The following is a 21668-nucleotide window of genomic DNA, read 5'->3' on the forward strand; positions in this document are numbered from 1 at the left end:
CAGAAACAGACTCCATGAGGGTGGTATGAGGGCCCGACGTCCACAGGTGGGGGTTGTGCTTACAGCCAAACACCGTGCAGGACGTTTGGCATTTGCCAGAGAACACCAAGATTGGCAAATTCGCCACTGGCACCCTGTGCTCTTCACAGATGAAAGCAGGTTCACACTGAGCACATGAGCACATGTGACAGACGTGACAGAGTCTGGAGACGCCGTGGAGAACGTTCTGCTGCCTGCAACATCCTCCAGCATGACCGGTTTGGCGGTGGGTCAGTCATGGTGTGGGGTGGCATTTCTTTGTGGTGCCGCACAGCCCTCCATGTGCTCGCCAGAGGTAGCCTGACTGCCATTAGGTACCGAGATGAGATCCTCAGACCCATTGTGAGACCATATGCTGACACATGCACATTTGTGGCCTGCTGGAGGTCATTTTGCAGGGCTCTGGCAGTGCACCTCCTTGCAGAAAGGCGGAGGTAGCGGTCCTGCTGCTGGGTTGTCGCCCTCCTACTGCGTCCTCCACATCTCTTGATGTACTGGCCTGTCTCCTGGTTGCGCCTCCATGCTCTGGACACTACGCTGACAGACACAGCAAACCTTTTTGCCACAGCTCGCATTGATGTGCCATCCTGGATGAACTGCACTACCTGAGCCACTTGTGTGGGTTGTAGACTCCGTCTCACGCTACCACTAGAGTGAAAGATCCGCCAGCATTCAAAAGTGACCAAAACATCAGCCAGGAAGCATAGGAACTGAGAAATGGTCTGTGGTCACCACCTGCAGAACCATTCCTTTATTGGGGGTGTCTTGCTAATTGCCTATAATTTCCACCTTTTGTCTATTCCATTTGCACAACAGCATGTGAAATTTATTGTCAATCAGTGTTGCTTCCTAAGTGGACAGTTTGATTTCACAGAAGTGTGATTGACTTGGAGTTACATTGTGTTGTTTAAGTGTTCCCTTTATTTTTTTGAGCAGTGTATTTTCCTCTATGGGCCCCGCTACCTCTCCTTTGTCCTTGTCCTTGGTCCATTCTTGCAAACAGCAACTCAGAAGTGACCTCTCTTATGCATGAATAAGAATTGATTGCTGATTGAACAATTGTACAAAGAAGTTTTGTGCAGAAGAGGTTCACAATCATGAGAGTCATTTGTATCAGCTGTGACCAAATGTTTTGATTTAGTTTGTTATGATTTACTCAATTGAGTTTTGCATCTTTCATGGAGAATAGTGTTTACTGTTTTGCAAAAACGTGCTTACCATTTGTGTTGTGTTTTAAAGCAATGAGAAATGACTTAGTTTTGTACAAAGTAATATTTTTTGGCTCATTAGGTTATGATGGAGATCAAGTGGACCCCAGTTTCATTAAAAGTGTGTTAGCAATCGAGAAGAACTGTAACTTAGGGGTGGAGACTTATCCAATTTTGATACTTCGTTTTTTCCCTTAATTTTTGAAAATGTGCTATAACTTTCTTTCATTGTAGTAAAACAATCTAAATGAATCCCTTTAGATTTAACTTTAAGGCAGACATTTTTTTTTAAAGTCAAGGGGTGTAGACTTTCTATAGGCACCATAAGAAATGTAACCCACTGTATCCTGGAGTGTCCTGGATTTACGTTTACTGTATTACGTCTACCCCTGAGTCTAGGTTGGAGGGACGTAGACCCATGGTAATTAAAGGGGGGGAGAGAAAGAAAGAGATTCAATGGATTTTGCCCAGTACACTTGCAAGGTTTCCAAGAAGATCCAGCAGGACAAGTAGAGAGAGGAGATGAGGAAGGGGTAGCATGGTCCATTCGGGTTGGATGTACCAAAATAAGTGACCACAAAGGGCGATGTGGCTCTAGGGAACCGGGCAGGGATTTCACACAAGACCGCTGTTGTATAGGGAGAGAGCGGCGGACATCTAGGTGATGCATGCGGGGTCAGTGATGCACCAAGACGAGTGTGGTGGATTCCAGCAACCCGCCGCTGCAGAGAGCGAAGCCCACTAGCTTACCGCCGGCCGAGATGGCGCATGGATAGCGGATCCCTTCATGCTGCAAAACATCACCAAGCATTTATAACAAAACCGGCAGTTTGGGAGCTAAACTAAGGAATTCGATGCTTGCACTAGCAGGAAGAATAGCAACGCGCATTTCCATTGAGACTCCGAGCCTTCTGGATGAGAAAGGATGCCATCTCTATAAAACCTATCATACATAGCTAACGGGGAGGGCCAGCTTGCCTTTTTCTCACCATACTAGATTTGTTTGAGTAGGCCGGTTGTGATTCGTGAACCACAAGCTGTAACGATGTTGGTGAGATGCCACCGGAGCAAGCTGTCGGTGTGGGCCGTTCTGTGTGTGCTCGTGTTATGCTGGCTCTACATTTTCCCAGTGTACAGACTCCGGAGCGACAAGGAGATAGTTGATGAAGTGCTGCGGCAGGGACAAGTCTGGCAGAGGAACCAGACGGACATCGATCTGTTCAGGTGGGTTTTCACTCATCTCAAAACATTAGGCCTATGCGATTTGGCCCTCATAAATAATTCATAGCAATATTAATATTCAACAATATAGCAAAACATTATTACATGATTGTGTCCAAGTAGCCTAACATCTCCTACAGTCTATTTACGCACATAGCAAGACAATACATAGGCTAATTATAATAATAATGTTTATTAAATGGAAAAAGAGGAATGCAAATGGTGAAAAGAAAATCTATCACTATCAAGCTGAATCTCCAGGGCACAACAGTCACGGTATGGTAGGCCCATTTGTTGTATCTAGTCGCATTCTCACCAGAATATGACGGGAGTCGTAGGCTAATGCACTGAGGAAAGCAGATTAGGGAAATGCGCAGAACGTGGCACCTGCACGGAAAGGCACAGAGACGCGTTTTATGATGGTGCAAGAAGGAATTAGAATAATTGAATAGGATCTCTATGGTTCAGCACGTTTGGAGTTGAAAAGGTTGTCTCGCAGCCGAAGCTGTGTGTGTGTCCATGGAAACGACAGAAATGCAACTGTACTGGTGGTGCTGAATCTAGGACAAAGTAACCATCAACAACCAGCCTTTTTCCATTTGCCAATTGACGCCCACAGTTGGATTGAAGATTATATTTTTTATCATATCCGCGCCGACTCCTAATGGATTCCAAATGCATTTACACTACTCAGGCTTCCCCACACTAGGCCTACTGTCGACGCAGACAGGATTTATGGAGCATGTATGAATGTGTCATTGTGTTAAAATAGCATGCATGACACTTGGACACTGTATCAATTGAAACAGTTGTCTCATGATCTGAATTATAGTTGACAGTGCCCACTCTGCAATGAGTTTTTATTTAATCAATAGAGAATGCTCAAATTACATGTGGCCCAGAGTCCCAGACTGGTAACTATAATTCAGATCAAGAGACCGTCTCAATTTATACACTGTCTGAGTGTCACTCAATAACAAATTCTCTTCTTATTCTGACTGTCTATTTATAGCTCAGGGGTAAAGGTTTCCCATTTACCACAGATCTAGGATCAGCTTACCCTTCCCAAATCCTAAACTCACACATAAGTGATGACACCCTAAACTGACATTAGATCAGTGTCGAGATACAACGTCATCCTACTCCCTCTCTCGTTACAGGAAGCTGCTTTCAGAGTGCTGTGACCCAAGGAGAATGTTTGCGGTGACCAAGCAGAATTCACCTATGGGGAAGGTCCTGTGGTACGACGGAGAGTTTTACCACTCACACACAGTCAACAATGAGACCTACTCTCTCTTTGTGCAGGTAGGCCTCTACTCTGGTCCTGGAGGCCAGCAGTGAGCAGGCTTTTGTTCCAGCCCAACTCTAACACACCTAAAACCCAATCATATAATTCTGTGTGTTTGTATGTGTTTGTGTCTGTGATCACACTTGCATGGTCAATGATGGTAGTGTAGAGAATTTGGGGGTTGTCCATGTGTGGAATTGAACTCCAAACCCCTTGACCCCAATGAAAACACACCAGCCATAGTCTGTGTTAATGGTTAACACTCTTTTAAGATTTTTAACAAGGGCAGGTTCTCTACAGTAACTTGCTTCACAATGATGGCCATAAATATATGTAACAACTTAATCAGTTTCTCACCACCTTCCCTTTCACCCAAGCTCAACTGTGAAATCCCCACGCTATCACCCCTTTCACAGGTCTCCAAGATAAGAACATCATTACCATCTCACTAAAACACATAGTGAACGATAGACACTTTAAACTGAGAAGTGAGTCTAACCTCTGCAACATACACTGTAAAACCATAAAACACATGACACGTCGATAACCTAACTGTCAGTGTTTAAAACCAATAGGCATTTAGATTTGCCAATAAATGTTCTCATCTTAAACACAGGGGTTTAGAATGCAACGTTAAACATGGCAGTCAGCTGTTTCCAGTTCGTGTCCAACCAGGAGAACACCTATATCTGCTACGTGTTCACATTCGAACCACTAGCATTTACTTTCCCATCGTCCTGTTTGGAGGGCTTCTCGTCCTTAGAAATTGATGTGACTTTCAATGCCTTTTATTCAGATCAGTGTTAGTAATGTCTGTCACCTTACCTACATTTCAGCACAACTGAAAAGGGCCCTGTTTCCCGATAGCGATGGCTTACGAGTGGTTTAACGATGCATCTTTCCTACAACGGCCGAAGATGTAACATGCGTTTCCTAAAACACCACTCAGAGAACGGTCGCTAAGTGCGTCGTTGGAGCATGTGTCGATCGATACTGATAAGATATAAATAAAGGGAGCGCTGCTCTCGGATCAGCTTTCTCCATTCAAATCTTTCTTTAACATTACAATTCTTTCACAATACTGATGACAGATCAGCTCCTACAGAGATATTACCACCTATGGCTGCAAATGTTGAGGCGGTTTATTTTAATGCTTACCCAATAACCCAACTAGGCCATAACTGAAGGCTGAGGAGAACTAAGTCATAACTGAAGGCTGAGGAGAACTAGGCCATAACTGAAGGCTGAGGAGAACTAGGTCATAACTGAAGGCTGAGGAGAACTAAGCCATAACTGAAGGCTGAGGAGAACTAGACCATAACTGAAGGCTGAGGAGAACTAGGCCATAACTGAAGGCTGAGGAGAACTAGGCCATAACTGAAGGCTGAGGAGAACTAGGCCATAACTGAAGGCTGAGGAGAACTAGGCCATAGCTGAAGGCTGAGGAGAACTAGGCCATAACTGAAGGCTGAGGAGAACTAGGCCATAACTGAAGGCTGAGGAGAACTAGGCCATAACTGAAGACTGAGGAGAACTAGACAATAACTGAAGGCTGAGGAGAACTAGGCCATAACTGAAAGCTGAGGAGAACTAGACCATAACTGAAGGCTGAGGAGAACTAGGCCATAACTGAAGGCTGAGGAGAACTAGGCCATAACTGAAGGCTGAGGAGATATAGGCCATAACTGAAGGCTGAGGAGAACTAGGCCATAACTGAAGGCTGAGGAGAACTAGACAATAACTGAAGGCTGAGGAGAACTAGGCCATAACTGAAGGCTGAGGAGAACTAGACAATAACTGAAGGCTGAGGAGAACTAGGCCATAACTGAAGGCTGAGGAGAACTAGGCCATAACTGAAGGCTGAGGAGAACTAGGCCATAACTGAAGGCTGAGGAGAACTAAGCCATAACTGAAGGCTGAGGAGAACTAGGCCATAACTGAAGGCTGAGGAGAACTAGGCCATAACTGAAGGCTGAGGAGAACTAGGCCATAACTGAAGGCTGAGGAGAACTAGGCCATAACTGAAGGCTGAGGAGAACTAGGCCATAACTGAAGGCTGAGGAGAACTAGGCCATAACTGAAGGTCTTATGACATGTATAGTATGTGGTCTTAAAGGGTTTACTTTTAATTATTATTTATTTATACATTAGGATCGCCTATTATTATTATTATTTCTTGTATTTTATTTATTTATTTAGACTTTTTAATTGGGGATCCTAATAAATAAAATAAATCATAATTAAAAGTAAACCCTTTATGACCACATACCATACATTTCAGAAGGAAGTTATCCTCAGCCTTTAGTTATGGCCTAGTTTACCTCCATGTTGTGGTCTGAAAATCCTGGCTCATGGGCCACGTCAGACCTGCAAGTCACAAGAAATACATTAAATAAATAACTCATCCTTGGGTCCAAACAAAACACAGCAAATAAAATGCATAATATGATAACATAATATACATAATACTACATAAAACTAGATAATACTACATAACACTACATAATACTACATAACACTACATAATACTACATAACACTACATAAAACTACATCATCTCCTGCCTCTGCCTCACGCTTCAGAAACAGGAGATGGCTCCTGCCCTATAAGCCGTTCCTACATAATACAATACAAAATATATAAAAATGTCTGTCTCTTCACACTCCTCGATGTTCCGTAAGGTGTTCTTTTATATGTTTTTATTGCCTGCTTGAGTTACCTGGGGTGGCAGAGAGTTCCATGTAGTCATGTCTATATTTAATACTGTGTTTCCCAGCCTCTGTTCTGGACCTGGGGACTGTGAAGACCTCACATTGCATGTCTTGTGTTGTACCGATGAATGTCCGAACTGTGTGACAACTGCTTGAACAGACAGTGTGGTACCGACAAACACATCAACACCTCACACAAAGACCAATAGTGATGCAGTCCATCTCTCCTCAACTCTGAGCCATGACGTGCATGTTACTGACATTCACTCTCTGTGTACATCTAAGTGCGATACGTGCTGCTTTGTTCTGGACCAACTGCAATTTACTTATGTCCCTCTTCGCCGCACATGACCACATAACTGGGCAGTAGTCACCGCAGCAGGCCTTTTGCCATTGTAAATAAGAATTTGTTCTTATTTGACTTGCCTAGTTAAATAAAGGTTCAACAAAAATAAATCAATAAAAATGAGTCCAGATGCGATAAAACTAGGGCCTGTAGGACCTGTCTGGTCGACTGAGAAATCAAGAAAGCAGAGCCACGCCGTTTCACCGACAGACCTCTTCTATTTTAGCAACCACTCAGTATATATGCTTTGACCGTGACAGCTTGCTGTCTAGGGTTACATCCAGCAGTTTAGTCTCCTCAACTTGACCGTGACAGCTTGCTATCTAGGGTTACATCCAGCAGTTTAGTCTCCTCAACTTGACCGTGACAGCTTGCTATCTAGGGTTACATCCAGCAGTTTAGTCTCCTCAACTTGACCGTGACAGCTTGCTATCTAGGGTTACATCCAGCAGTTTAGTCTCCTCAACTTGACCGTGACAGCTTGCTATCTAGGGTTACATCCAGCAGTTTAGTCTCCTCAACTTGACCGTGACAGCTTGCTGTCTAGGGTTACATCCAGCAGTTTAGTCTCCTCAACTTGACCGTGACAGCTTGCTATCTAGGGTTACATCCAGCAGTTTAGTCTCCTCAACTTGACCGTGACAGCTTGCTATCTAGGGTTACATCCAGCAGTTTAGTCTCCTCAACTTGCTCAATAGATCTAGATGATGTTTACGGTTGAGCTAGTGATTTGTCCGAAAAACTATGCTTTTAGTTTTTGAGATATTGATCACCGGCATATCGCTAGTTAACCCATTGTAAAACTGACTGGAGCTCTATGGATGTCCGTTTTTTATTTTACTGTCATAGCCGACGTGTATACTGTTGAGTCATCAGCGTACATAGACACACAGGCCTTATTCAAGGTCATCAACCCAATGTAACAGTAAACCAGTAAGGGGGAATGTCAATAGTCTGTGGTTTCCTCCTTGTCTCCTCTCCTTCAGTCTGCACTGGTCTGAAAAGAGTGGAGAGGTGATAATCTGTTTAGTTGAAGGAGAGGAGACACGGTAGAGGAATCTACTTTAGATGATTGAGATACCCCCTAAATTACTCAGAAGGGTATAGGGAACTTAAAGACGCGTCATCCACCTAGAGACTAAAAAAGGGAACAGATTCTGCTGTTGGGAAATTATTTGTCATAGGTCACGAGCCCCGGGGAACATGGGAATATGACACCCTGAATGCAAGCTGTGGGATTTGAGATGGATCCCACTTTATCATGACAGAGAGGACATAAAGGAGGATGTGAAAACCCTCATTGGAGATTGGATCAGATAACCGGAGATATTCAGTCCTCAAAATGTGGGGAAAAACACAGATGGGTTGTCAAATTGTGGCACTCATCAGATATATCCATTAGTCTGTAGAGGCCTACATGTTTTCTGCCAGGTGGTGTGTGTGTGTGTGTGTGTGTGTGTGTGTGTGTGTGTGTGTGTGTGTGTGTGTGTGTGTGTGTGTGTGTGTGTGTGTGTGTGTGTGTGTGTGTGTGTGTGTGTGTGTGTGTGTGTGTGTGTGTGTGTGTGTGTGTGTGTGTGTGTGTGTGTGTGTGTGTGTGTGCGTGCGTGTTCTAAGCAGAACATTGAGAGTAATAATGAAAGAAATGTTGGACTCTTTCTCTTTCATTTGTATCTTTCTCTCTGGTTACTAACAACAGACCATCCCTTGTTACTCAGAGCAGAACATGCAGTATGAACCCCCCCTGTTGCAGGTGTTAATGGTTTCAAGGAGAGACGGAAACAGCTACTGTGAGTCTCAGCCCCCAGGACTGTTGATGCGTGGCCTGCTCGCCCACTACTACCTAGCGCTGAGAAAACACTAGTGTGACAAGACAACTGTTGTTGTTATTCTAGGTAGTGACAGTGTGTGTGTGTATCTGTAGAGGGGGGTTTAGGTGTGTGTGTATGTGTGTGCGTGTGCGTGTGTGTAGGTTAAAGCAAGTGTCTGGATGTGTGTGTGGTGTGTGTCTTGTGTGATTGTATGCGTGTGTGCTGTATTTTGAGTGGGAGAAGATGAGGAGGAATAGGGAGAAAACAATTCCACTGCAGAGGGAGAGAGAGAGAAACGGCAGCATTTTAGCTACGTAACCAAAAAGACATTTCCAGAAAAACAACAATCTACAGCCTAGGATATTCATTCATTACACATATACATACTGTACATTCATGTGACTCAATGCTACACTCTTAGAGAAAAGGGTTCCAAAAGGGTTCTTCAGAAGTCCCCATGGGAGAACCCTTTTTGGTTCCAGGTAGAACCCTTTCTGGTTCCATGTAGAACCATCTGCGGAGTGTTCCAAATGGTTCTACCCAAATGGAACCAAAAATGGGTTCTTCAAAGGTTTCTCCTATGGGGACAGATGCGTAACCCTTTTAGGTTCTAGATATCACCTTTTTTTATTTAAGTGTAAAAGTGGCATGTTTAGACAGTGTGTCGGAGATGGGGGAGGTGAAGTGTGTGTGTAATTTGTGCCATAAGGTCATGGTTCGTTATCTACACCAAGTCCACAGACAAAAGAGGAGAGGAAGTAGGGAATCAACTCAAACACAAAGTTCGTTAATACATATTGGGTTACAAATGTTACCATATAGGCTACACTGTGAAGATGTTTTGGATTCCTTCTACATTGTTTTCAGTTCCCTAAAAAGGGATACAGTCAGAGGGTTACAGTCAGAGTTACTTGCGTTCTCTTTTGTTCCTCGCTCTATCCCTCTCTTGCTCCCACTCTTCTCTCATTCGCTCAGATATGCCATCTTTAAAAAAAATCTCTCTCTTTGTCTCTCACACCCTAATGTTCTTCATCTCCCCTTCTCTTCCTCAACCCCCTCTCTCTCTCTAACTCGCTCTCTCGCCCCCTCCTCTCTCAAGTCAACAAACATGTCATTTGATTTAGACTAAAAGTTGGTGGTACGGGGGGTGGGGTCTCTGGTCGTTGTGGGGGATTGGGAGGAATGTAAGGGGAGACTCAGGGGATGGGTGGGTGGGAGGGGGACTGGTAAGCAACCTCGGTTGCTAGGTGGGATGGCAAGGGGTGGGAGCCATGCTTTCTTCGGGGAGGTGGGGAGAGGGGCTAGGCGGCATGGGAAACATGGTTTCCGGATCAGGAGGTAGGATTTGGGCGGGTAAATGGGTACTGAGGGGGGATGGGTCAGGGTTATCTTTGTGTCTGTGACTCCTCTCTGAAAAAAAATATAAGTTGGGTGAAGAAAAAGATGACATTTCCTTACGGTGATGTCTTTTTGAAAATCCAATCATTTCTCCCACGTTTATTGAACATCATCAGATCATTTTTGTTGTCGTTGAAATGACGTGGAAACAACGTTGATGTGACCAGTTTCTGGCCAGTGGGTATGTTATTCTAAAGTTCAGGGTATAGATGTTGCTGCCCTGGGATAGTTCTGGTTTCACACCTCACTGTCCTTATTCAGACAGAGGAGATGCACCTAGCTGAGCCTCACTGCCGTGTTACTGAGGTAAATCACCTTTTATTGTGTGTGGGTGTGTGTCAGTCTCCATACTAGTAAAGGTTGCCTTGACACTATCTAATGTACCTGTTTATGACTGAGGCATTGACGTTACAGCAATCCTCTTGACGTCGAGAGAGAGGGATCCAGAGAGTGTGTGTGCGTGTCACTGTGCGCGCGCGTGTGCGTCCTGTGAGATCTGTGTGCTGTGTTTGCAGAGCATGTGAGTGAGTGAGTGTGTGTCCAGTGTGTGTTTGTGTACCCTATCTTCCCACGTCCTAACCGCCAGTGGCTACTCACCCACACACACATTATACACAAGGATAGCTCTAGACAGCACTGTATAACCACTGCCTGACAAAAATAGAGCCTGAAGCAGGGAAGAGGAGGCACTCACACACTCACTCACTCACTCACTCACTCACACACTCACACACTCACACACTCACACACTCACACACTCACACACTCACACACACACACACACACACACACACACACACACACACACACACACACACACACACACACACACACACACACACACACACACACACACACACACACACACACACACACACACACTCAAGTATTCATACACTATTTGTCTACTTTTTCCCTGTGCATGAATGTTATAGACTCAGCCTCTCTGTTGAGCAATGTCTCTTTCTCTCTCTTTTGACATGGAAACACACTCTTGGGTCGTCATGAGTCTGTCTCAGTCGGAGCACTAATTGCAGGTCTGGGCATAGAGAGCGAGCCATGCCTGACCAGAACTGGCAGTGCCACCAAGCTCATGGGCACAGCAAAACAGAGCCCTTCTGACCACACAGTGAAGCGTTGGCATCGGTTGGCATTGGAGGAATGTGTCATTTAGGAGTTGGCTGATTAATGGAGAAGCTTTGTTAGCTTTGATCACATAGAAAGGGCTTTTAGGCTGTGATTGCTTCTGCCCTTGTCAGTAGTGCTCATCATCTCTCATCCTCTTTCTCCTCCTCTCATTTGTCTGGTTTAATTTTTTTTATTTAAAAAAAAAGTATAGCCTGGTTTAAAAAAAAAATGTTGGTGTGTGTTTTGGTCTGTGTGTTGGTCTGTGCTATCCCTACTCTCATCTCATAATACTTCTCTCAGTGAGATATAATAAAAATAGAACTAATGTTTGGATCACATGTGTCACAATGATATGGAGTGATATGTTCCCAGAACTGTGAGCTGGCCATTGTTCTCCTCTAGCTGGCTCAGCCCCTTTCATGGTTCACCAGGCACCCTGGAGGGAACACAGGGGGGGGGGGGGGTGAATAGGGGGATGAGGGGGTCTAGTCCTCCACTCCAAAGGGAATAATGAGAACATTTGTTTCTCTCTGGACTCTGTTCATCGCTGGCACCGGCTCAAGCAGGGCGCAGACTCACAGCAACAAGCCAAACGAATAGAAAGGATTTGCTTCAAGAGGCACCCATAGACACCCCATTCACTGGCCAACACTGGCCATGCTTAGGCCCTTATGGTCGGCCTGTAATGGAGATTGAAAAGAGAGTACCCAGCTAGCCGTCTGGGAACTTTCCCAGGACTTTTAGTTTATATTCCTAGTACGTTCTAAATTCTGATAAGAATGTTCCACAAATGTATAAAGTGCATTTGTTTATTTACTTTACATGTATCCAAATTTAACTTATCGCAAGAGCTGGTCAAAATATTATAGCAATGGAAAATAAGTGAATATCCTCTGTCCACTCAATGTTTGCTGTCCGTCTGTAGCAAACCGTGAGCAGACATTTATTGCTTTATACTTTTTTAGGAAAGTAGTCAATATTTACAGTACATTCAGAAAGTATTCAGACCCCTTGACTTTTTCATTCACAATAAATCCATGATTTATTTTAGACAGGTCTAAAGAAGCATTACATGAAGAAAATGTAGACTATTTCAGAAGAACAGAATAACATACTCTGAGCTGTCCTTATGTTAGGTCTTGATCTGGCTATGCCAAATGGCTGTGGGCTACACTAGTTCATTTAGCAGACAAGACTTGCTTTAAATTCCATATCATTATTTTATATTATTTTATAGTATGAAGAATACAATTGAACAGTTGAATAAAGTAGAAAGGATATTTTCTCCAAACTATTTGAGTGTTGCACATGTGGCTATTCTGTGTTGAGCGGTTAACATAGAAATAGGTACTCCTATATGCTTCATTTGGAGTTATTAATGTAACTTGTTTTACAAATGTTGGGCTATATGTTTTTATTTAAACATTTGAATACATTGTAAGGCTGCATGATGCGACTTGAAAGGCCTGTTTTTTGCTCAGGCTGTACACACTTTATCAGTCTCTCATTCACAATTTGACAAGCACTTGATAATGCCTAGAATTTCACGGTGGCATCCCCTTTGTGTGGTCATAATGCACCCTTGCGGCCAGTGGCTGTTTTGCTCTTGGCACGGAGTGCTGCGTTGTGCTCGTCTCCCTGAATGCTGCGCGCTCCACAGCACCTCTCACTCACATTGCTCTCTATCACGTGATCCGGTGTTTCTCACAGGTTACAGGTGAAGACAGAAACATCTGGAACCCAATTGCCCAAGTCCTTATCCAATTCCCAGGTGCATATTGAAGATATTGGAAGAACTGTTCACATTTACTTTTCGTCTGCCAACAAGATGAGTAGGCTTAACGAACAGCAAAAGCATTAGCCTACCATCCCTCATAGTACAAAAGCTGACCTATCCTATTATCTTCCCCAAACTTGAAACTCATTCGCTGTTTATGTATGCCAGTTAGGCGCTACACCCCTTGTAAAGCAAATTAATGTGCTTAATTTTAAGAAGTTATTTGGCCACTTTAGTTGTGATACAAACCTTATCAAAACATATAGGCCTAAGGGCTAGGCTACATGAGGTGTGACATTAACCTTATCAAAACATATAGGCCTAAGGGCTAGGCTACATGAGGTGTGACATTAACCTTATCAAAACATATAGGCCTAAGGGCTAGGCTACATGAGGTGTGATACTAACCTTATCAAAACATATAGGCCTAAGTCCTAGGCTACATGAGGTGTGACATTAACCTTATCAAAACATATAGGCCTAAGGGCTAGGCTACATGAGGTGTGATACTAACCTTATCAAAACATATAGGCCTAAGGGCTAGGCTACATGAGGTGTGATACTAACCTTATCAAAACATATAGGCCTAAGGGCTAGGCTACATGAGGTGTGATACTAACCTTATCAAAACATATAGGCCTAAGGGCTAGGCTACATGAGGTGTGATACTAACCTTATCAAAACATATAGGCCTAAGGGCGAGGCTACATGAGGTGTGATACTAACCTTATCAAAACATATAGGCCTAAGGGCTAGGCTACATGAGGTGTGATACTAACCTTATCAAAACATATAGGCCTAAGTCCTAGGCTACATGAGGTGTGATACTAACCTTATCAAAACATATAGGCCTAAGGGCTAGGCTACATGAGGTGTGATACTAACCTTATCAAAACATATAGGCCTAAGGGCTAGGCTACATGAGGTGTGATACTAACCTTATCAAAACATATAGGCCTAAGGGCTAGGCTACATGAGGTGTGCGACTATGATCACTTTTTTTTACAAAAAAGTTTGTTTCTTACGCTGGGCATCATTCACAGGTGGTTATATATAATTCACAAGTGATAGGCTAATATTATCACCCATCAAACTGTTCTTGATTTAATCTTGTCTTTACATATACTAAATAATATGTGTGAAATTTATTTTGATTTAGAATAGACCATTATCATGCACCTGTCTCCAAACAGGGGCAGCGGGAAAAATGCATGTCATCTATGCACTTAAATAGCAAATGGAGGACACTTTTCCCATGGTTCATTTTCATGCCAGCCAGGTAGGCTATACTCCTGTTTTGGTAGGCTATACTCCTGCCAGCCAGGTAGACTATACAATTTTTTTTGTACTTTTTAATGATGTCCCATCGCTGCAACTTCCATATGGACTTGGAAGAGGCGAAGGTCGAGAGCCACGCGTGCTCCGAAACATGACCCTGCCAAGCTGCACTGCTTCTTGACACACTGCTCACTTAACCCGGAAGCCAGACACACCAATGTGTCGGCGGAAACACAGTATAACCGAAGTCAGCATGCATGCGCCCTGCCCGCCACAAGGAGTTGCTAGAGCGCGATGGGACAAGTACATCCCGGCCGGCCAAGCCCTCCCTTAACGATGCTGGGCCGGCTGCAACACAGCCCGGGATCGAACACGGGTCTGTAGTGATGTCTCAAGCACTGCGATGCAGTGCCTTAGACCTCTGCGCCACTCGGGAGGCTTCCTGTTGTAAAGAGAAGCAATGTGCTTCATATTAGGAAAGTTGAGAAATAAATATAGTAGGCCTAGCCTATAGAAGCGGATGGGATCCTCCTCTTTTTAATAGAGGCCATCACTCTGTTTTCTCACGCAATTGCATAGCCTAAAGAAATATTGTGTAACATGAGCTCATGGACTTTTTATTTAACCTTTATTTAACTAGGCACCTCAGTTAAGAACAAATTCTTAATTACAATGACGGACTCTCATGAAGTGTTTGATTCGATTTTTGAATACATATGATGTCAGAGTGATTAGAGGGACAATAGAGTGCTGAGTACCAGACAGTTAGCACGTTTGGTAGGCTACTAATGACCATCAGCAGCATCAGAGCTTGGAGAAGCCTAATTACCATGACTAAACGGTCACGTGGAATTTGACTGCCTTCATGACTCGTGACTGCCGGCGTGCTGGTAATATGGTCACCGCAACAGCCCTATCTATCCCTCTCACCTCATTTGACTTGTCCTTACCGTTGTCTTTGATTGTTCACAAAAGTTTCAGGCCAGTCCACTTCAGGATGTGTTTGTGTACGTGTGTATGTTTACCCACTTCATGACACTCACTTCCCTCTCGTTTACCAGGAGACACCTCTTCAGCATCCCCTAAAAAAGTGTTCGGTGGTGGGCAATGGAGGGGTCCTGAAGCACAGCGGCTGTGGGAAGGACATTGACCAGGCTGACTTTGTCATGCGGTAAGAGAGTGCCCGTCCGCTCCAGTGCCCGTCCAAATATGATTTGGCCGTCCTGCGCTCGCCGGGGCCAGAAAGAGCATCAGCCATCAGAATGAATGAGAACAGTTGTTGTCATATCTGAGAGAGAGAGAGAGAGAGAGAGAGAGAGAGAGAGAGAGAGAGAGAGAGAGAGAGAGAGAGAGAGAGAGAGAGAGAGAGAGAGAGAGAGAGAGAGAGAGAGAGAGAGAGAGAGAGAGAGAGAGAGAGAGATCAAGTAGTGAAGTATTGAATAATTTTGGCTCTGGAGCCTTGAGGACTAACAACAGAGGGTTTGATTTAGTTGACTAGACTAGTTCTACCTTGGATCACTGTTGTCCCCCCCATCTCAGGCATGCCTGGCGGGCTTAAACCAGGCTTGAACCTGGGGAAGGCAAGGTTCACTAAAATAACATAATTACTTTGGAGCTCCAACTCCATCCAAACAAAAAGCTAAAAGCTAGTTCCATTCTGAAAGCAAAACATGAAGAACCACTATCTGCAATCCTGACCATGTTGTCAAATAGTGAATGGAGAGAGAGAGAGAACTGGTCACTGTAAAGTCACTATCAGTATATTAATTTGCATCTGTACTTGTGTTTTTCGTATCTAGGTGCAACCTTCCACCACTGTCTAGGGAGTATGTTGAGGATGTGGGGACCAGAACTAACCTGGTGACAGCCAACCCCAGCATCATTGAGAAGAGGTACACTCCTTTCCTTTCAAAACTGCTGTTGACTGTGAAATGTATGGGTGTGTGGGACAGCATCCAAGTCCTCTCCTTTTCAGTCCTCTCCCTCTTCCTCTCCATCCTTCCTCTCTACTACTCTGTTTCTCTCCAGCTCTCTCTCTCTCTCTCTCTCTCTCTCTCTCTCTCTCTCTCTCTCTCTCTCTCTCTCTCTCTCTCTCTCTCTCTCTCTCTCTCTCTCTCTTATTCTCTCCTGCTATCTCTCCTCTCCAGCTCTCTCCCTCTCACTCTCTTATTCTCTCCAGCTCTCTCTCTCTCTCTCTCTCTCTCTCTCTCTCTCTTATTCTCTCCTGCTATCTCTCCTCTCCAGCTCTCTCCCTCTCACTCTCTTATTCTCTCCTGCTATCTCTCCTCTCCAGTTCTCTCTCTCTCCCTCTCTCTTTCTCTACTGCCTTCTCTCCTACCAAGGCCTCTGCCTTCTCTCCCTCTCTATCTTCTCTCCCTTCTCTCATGATGTCTACTGTCAGTTCCAGATGTTAGGTTCTAAGAGCTTTGTCTGTTGTCTTGTCCTAGCAGCAGCTTCCCTCTTCCAGACTGGTGTTTTATAGAGGAGCCGTGATCCAGAGCCAAAACGTGTGTGTGTGATCTTGTTCTTCTATCGTCGTGGGGACCTGAAATCCCCAAATGGCCCCCACAAGGATAGTACAACAGGAAAATTCTCCCTCATGGGGACTGTTTTAAGCTTAGGGGTTAAGTTTAGGGTTAGGGTAACAATTAGGGTAAGAATTGGGGTTAGTGTTAAGGGTTAGGTTTAAGTTTTTTGAATGGACATACACTTTAGGTCCCCACAAGGAGGGAAGAACAAGTTTGTGTGTGTGTGTGTTTGAACAGAGCCTCTTTGTGTCTGTATAGAATGCTACTCTGTGCTGCATATGTCGGGTTTACAGGCAAAACAGACAGAAGACCCCAAACTGACACAGTTGAGGCTGGAATTCATTCCTGTTTTCAGCATCTCTTCCTCTCAGTGTGTTTCTGAACCACGTTGTTGCCAACACACCCCCTGCTGCTTCCCATCATCTCATCTCTGTGCATTTAAAGACTGACGTCTCGTGACATTATCATTGGATGATGGCACAACCTCACTCCTGTCCTCAAGACATTTTGTTGATATTTTGAAGCTCAATCACGGTGAGGGCAGGTAGGCTGTACTGTATATTGTTTACATTTGGGGTGATTCGAAATGCAATGCAGTACAATTGAATCCCCGCCTCCACAAGAAACTACACCCACATCCATAAACCGGCTAGATTATGTACAACACATACGGTATGACATATCCTGAGAGGACATATCCATAATACCACAGTCCATAAATAACCATGGAATGAGGACGCCGGTTCTATCAGGGCTCTATAGATACTTCCAGAACCCATTTCACACAACATCCACATTAGATTTAGCCTGGAATGCATGACCAGATCAAATAGATTTACCAAAACAATCACCCTCTGTGACTGTAGTGTGTGTGTGTGAGTGTGTGTGAGTGTGTGCGTGCACGTGCGTGTGTGCGTGTGTTCTTGTGTGTGTGCGTGCACGTGCGTGTGCGTGTGTGTGTGAACATCCACGTGGCTCTACTGGCGTAGAGTTTAGATTTCCAAAGTCAACATTAGCATGGATAAACAGCAAGTGGTGGTCACAGTAGAAATATAATGACTACAACAGGGAAAGCCCCCTCTGACCATAGCAATGCAGATGTCGCTCCACCATTTCCTGTTGGCAAATGTTCTAATAGTTTGCCTAATTTCACTTTGTGACAAAACAAGTCATTGTGTGGAGAATCATTGTACCATCTAAACCACTGTGAAATAAATATATTTTAATTTATCAAAAATATCGTTTTTTCAGCTGTTTGAAGCTGGTGCACTAAACCAAAAGAAAAAGACGCAAAAATTAAACTTAAGAACGGAAAGCATAGAAATAGGACACATAGAGCTGATGTACCGCTTTTTAGACTTGCTTTCAATGAGAATTACAGATCTATAACACATTTCTATGTGAATTTGGTCAGGTCTATCAAAAACGTACATATTGTAGCTTTAGCTGTACACTCATGGGTACACCAATATGACCTCCAGTCCACCGTCATGGAACGTTGACTGGGGCTGTCTATTCTATAGGTTGTATTTCTATGGTACTCACACATTCTCATCTCTATCTCTCTTCTCTCTCCCTACTCAGGTTCCAGAACCTTCTTTGGTCGCGGAAAAGCTTTGTGGAGAGCATGAAGGCCTACGGCTCCAGCTACATTTATATGCCAGCCTTCTCCATGAAGCCGGGAACCGACCCCTCCCTGCGGGCACACTACGCCCTTGCCGACACCTCGTCTAACCTCACCATGCTGTTTGCCAACCCCGAGTTTCTCAGGACCGTGGGAAAGTTCTGGAAGGGTCGCGGAGTGCATGCCAAGCGCCTGTCCACAGGCCTCTTCCTGGTCAGCCTGGCGCTGGGGCTGTGTGAGGAGGTGACGGCCTACGGCTTCTGGCCGTTCAGCGTTGGGCTCGACGAGCAGCCCGTCAGCCACCACTACTACGATAACGTGCTGCCGTTCAGTGGGTTCCACGCCATGCCTGAGGAGTTTGTCCAGCTCTGGCAGTTGCACAAGAGCGGCACACTGCGTATGAGGGTGGGACACTGCCCACCTCGGGAAGGGGCTATATAAGACTCAAGGGACCAAGGGACCCTCCCCTAATAAACCTTCCCTTCCTTTTGCTTACAACCCACCAGCCCCCTGCGATCGTCCCCAGCAAACCACCCGCAAACCACCACCTCTTTCACCACCATTAGCATGAGAATGTAACCCATGGTTACCCACCCAGCCGAGAGAGCCCCCACACACCCTCTCTCTCTATCTCCTGTCCTCCATTCACTCTCACTATGTGTGTGTGTTTGTGTGCGTGTGTGTGTGTGCGTGTGTGTGTGCGCGCGTGCGTGTGCGTGCGTGTGTGCAGAGAGGAGGTCTGCTAACTGTCTCAGCTGGGGCTGGAGGATTCTTTGTGTTTTGACTACTCAACGTGACATAGGGAGCAGCTGGGCCCAATGCCCCCACTGAGTCTTTGTTAAACAGAGACAGAAGGAACAATCTTAACCAAGAGATTGTCATAGAAGTCTTAAGAGAACAGACTGAAAGACTTGAAACACAGAAGGAAAAAGGAAAGGAGGAACCAAGATGTCCTGGTACTAGGCAATGAGTGTCCTGGTACCTAGGTGTCCTGGTACTAGGCTATGAGTGTCCTGGTACCAAGGTGTCCTGGTACTAGGCTTGTATGAGAGCGGACTAAAAGGGAGAATGAAAGATGTCTTGGTACCTTGCTCGTTCGAAGGAGTTTGTTATATTTTGTCTTGAACAAAAACCCTTGATGGACATCTTAAGCAACCAATCACCATTGAGGTTCAAAGTAGGATCCAATAGAAAAGGAGAGTGAAGCACAATATCGAGCTCCTAGAATGTTCCATTTTACAGCCAAGCTGAACAGATCCCTGTTCACTAAAAGGGAAGCAAAGAACATTGCAGTGTTTGATATATCCGTATGTTAATTTATATTTGTTAATCATGACTTTAATGATACGTTTTTACATTTTTTATAGGTTGATGTTCTACGTTGATTTAGTTATGTTACGATTGAGAGCTGAGTATGTATTTAAATGTTTTCAAAAAAATCCACTGCAGAGAAAAATATGTGAGCTTTACAAATCATGAACTCATCTGTGTGTGTTCATCGAGAGGTTGTGGCCTTGAAGGTTCACCCCCCGTTCACTCTACGATTGCTTATTGGTATGATCCACTTACAAACACACTCCATTGACAAGAGACTGGGAGCTACCATATCTTGCATTCTGTAGGGGCTGTTAAAAAGTGTCTTGACTGAGTGATGACAACACGGCATGTTTCTGTTCAGGTGTGGGAAACCTGCTCACATTGAACTTGAACATTCAAGTTCATCGTCATCGTCCTTGTCATCATCAGTGTGCGTCTGAATGTCAGGGAAGTGACTTTGCTGTCCCTCATTTATTTCTAGGTGTTTTTTTTCTGTCATTCATAACAGGGTTGAGATCAATTCCATTTCAACTCAGTCAATTCAGGAAGTAAACTGATATTCAATTCAGGATAGTAAACTGAAATGGATTTGACTCCAACCCTGATCCGTATACACATACAAGGGAATGAACATATGATGTGTAGTAGGTGCTAGTTCTTCTGTCCTTCTGTCATCATCACCAAACAGTTGAGCCCTTTTGGTTTTACATGAACTCCTGTCTTGAATGTTGGTATGATACGTTTAAATGTTGTTACTGTCATTGATATTTTGGTTGTCCAAATGTGACCAGTACCATATCATGTCATGGGCCAGTCTAGGTCCGCATGGATCATGCATGGAGTCTAGCACCAACACTGAAACTGCATTTAAACAATGTTTGGACTAACCTACAGGTACAGAACAGATCATGTGAACTATGAGGTTTCTTCAAACCCATGACCTATTCCTCATATCTACTGTATAATGAAAGGTGTTTGTGCCTTCAGAATTCACCAAGGCAAATGGAAATGCTAGACATTACTGTATGCTATCTTTAAAATGACATTTTCCCTTGTCCCCCTTTCGAAACTGATTTGCGATATCATAGAATAATATAGTACTACAGTAGAGAGGAAGATGTAGGGAGGTGGTAATACAGTAGCATTAATTATTTGAGCCATGTAAATGTTTGAAGTATTTCAAGGGTGCATCTGAAAGGGCACCCTAATCCCTATGTAGTGTATTACTTATGACCATCACCCATAGGGTGCACTGCATCGGGAATAGGGTACCATTTCTGACGGTACCAAATCAAAATGACCCCCTTGACCTCTATTGGAAAACCTGTTGACTAAGGAAACAAGTCCAGAGTTTTATATTAAGCTGGTTGTTGTTGGACCAAGTCAGTTAATGATTAACCAAACCTGTTTAATAAACTCTCTTCATTGCCAGTCCTGATGCAAACTTGTGCTCTCTTCCAACCAGGAATTGAACTGTTGATCATTTTTTTAAATGCGATTTAAATGCGATTTAATGCGATTAAATTGATGACACGTATTTGCACCTTTGGGCCCACTTTATTTGGATAGTCTGGATAGTCCATCTGTAGATGGTCTTACTATCAACAAACTATCTGTTGAGAAGCAACTGATTGCTAAGGTTAGGGTAAAGGTTAGGGCTAGGGTAAGGCTTAGTAGATAGTTAGTTGACATGTTATCCAAATAAAGTGTTATCTCACCGTCTGGTTCCTCTGCCCAGTATTGTGAATGAGAAATATTTGACTGTGTCATTTGCAGTAAGCATGACTGTGACTCTGTATGTGTTTTGGGGTTCTGACTTTCAAACTCATTCTGTCCATTATTTTGTGAAGCGCCATATTGGGTTGATTATGCCCAAAAAGAAATAGCGCAAATTGTACCTCAATATCGGTTTTGCTGGCAATCCCTTTTAGCCTTAGTATGGGTACCAGTCATTTGCCAAATGACAGAAGTGTCAAGGAGTGGAGTGTTAGCTAAAA

General features: G+C 44.1%; 1 protein-coding gene across 1 annotated transcript; it reads left to right on the plus strand.

The window, feature by feature from the left end:
• The first annotated feature begins 1667 nt into the window (after positions 1-1667).
• st8sia1 (ST8 alpha-N-acetyl-neuraminide alpha-2,8-sialyltransferase 1) lies at positions 1668-21390 on the plus strand. The gene is made up of 5 exons (XM_055915026.1): positions 1668-2471; positions 3629-3773; positions 15264-15373; positions 16002-16094; positions 18315-21390. Exons 1-5 carry the CDS (start codon positions 2293-2295, stop codon positions 18793-18795), a joined length of 1008 nt encoding a protein of 335 aa, XP_055771001.1. The 5' UTR covers positions 1668-2292; the 3' UTR covers positions 18796-21390.
• The last annotated feature ends 278 nt before the right edge of the window (positions 21391-21668 follow it).

Source organism: Salvelinus fontinalis, unplaced genomic scaffold (assembly GCF_029448725.1).
Source record: "Salvelinus fontinalis isolate EN_2023a unplaced genomic scaffold, ASM2944872v1 scaffold_0760, whole genome shotgun sequence".
Taxonomy (NCBI): domain Eukaryota; kingdom Metazoa; phylum Chordata; class Actinopteri; order Salmoniformes; family Salmonidae; genus Salvelinus; species Salvelinus fontinalis.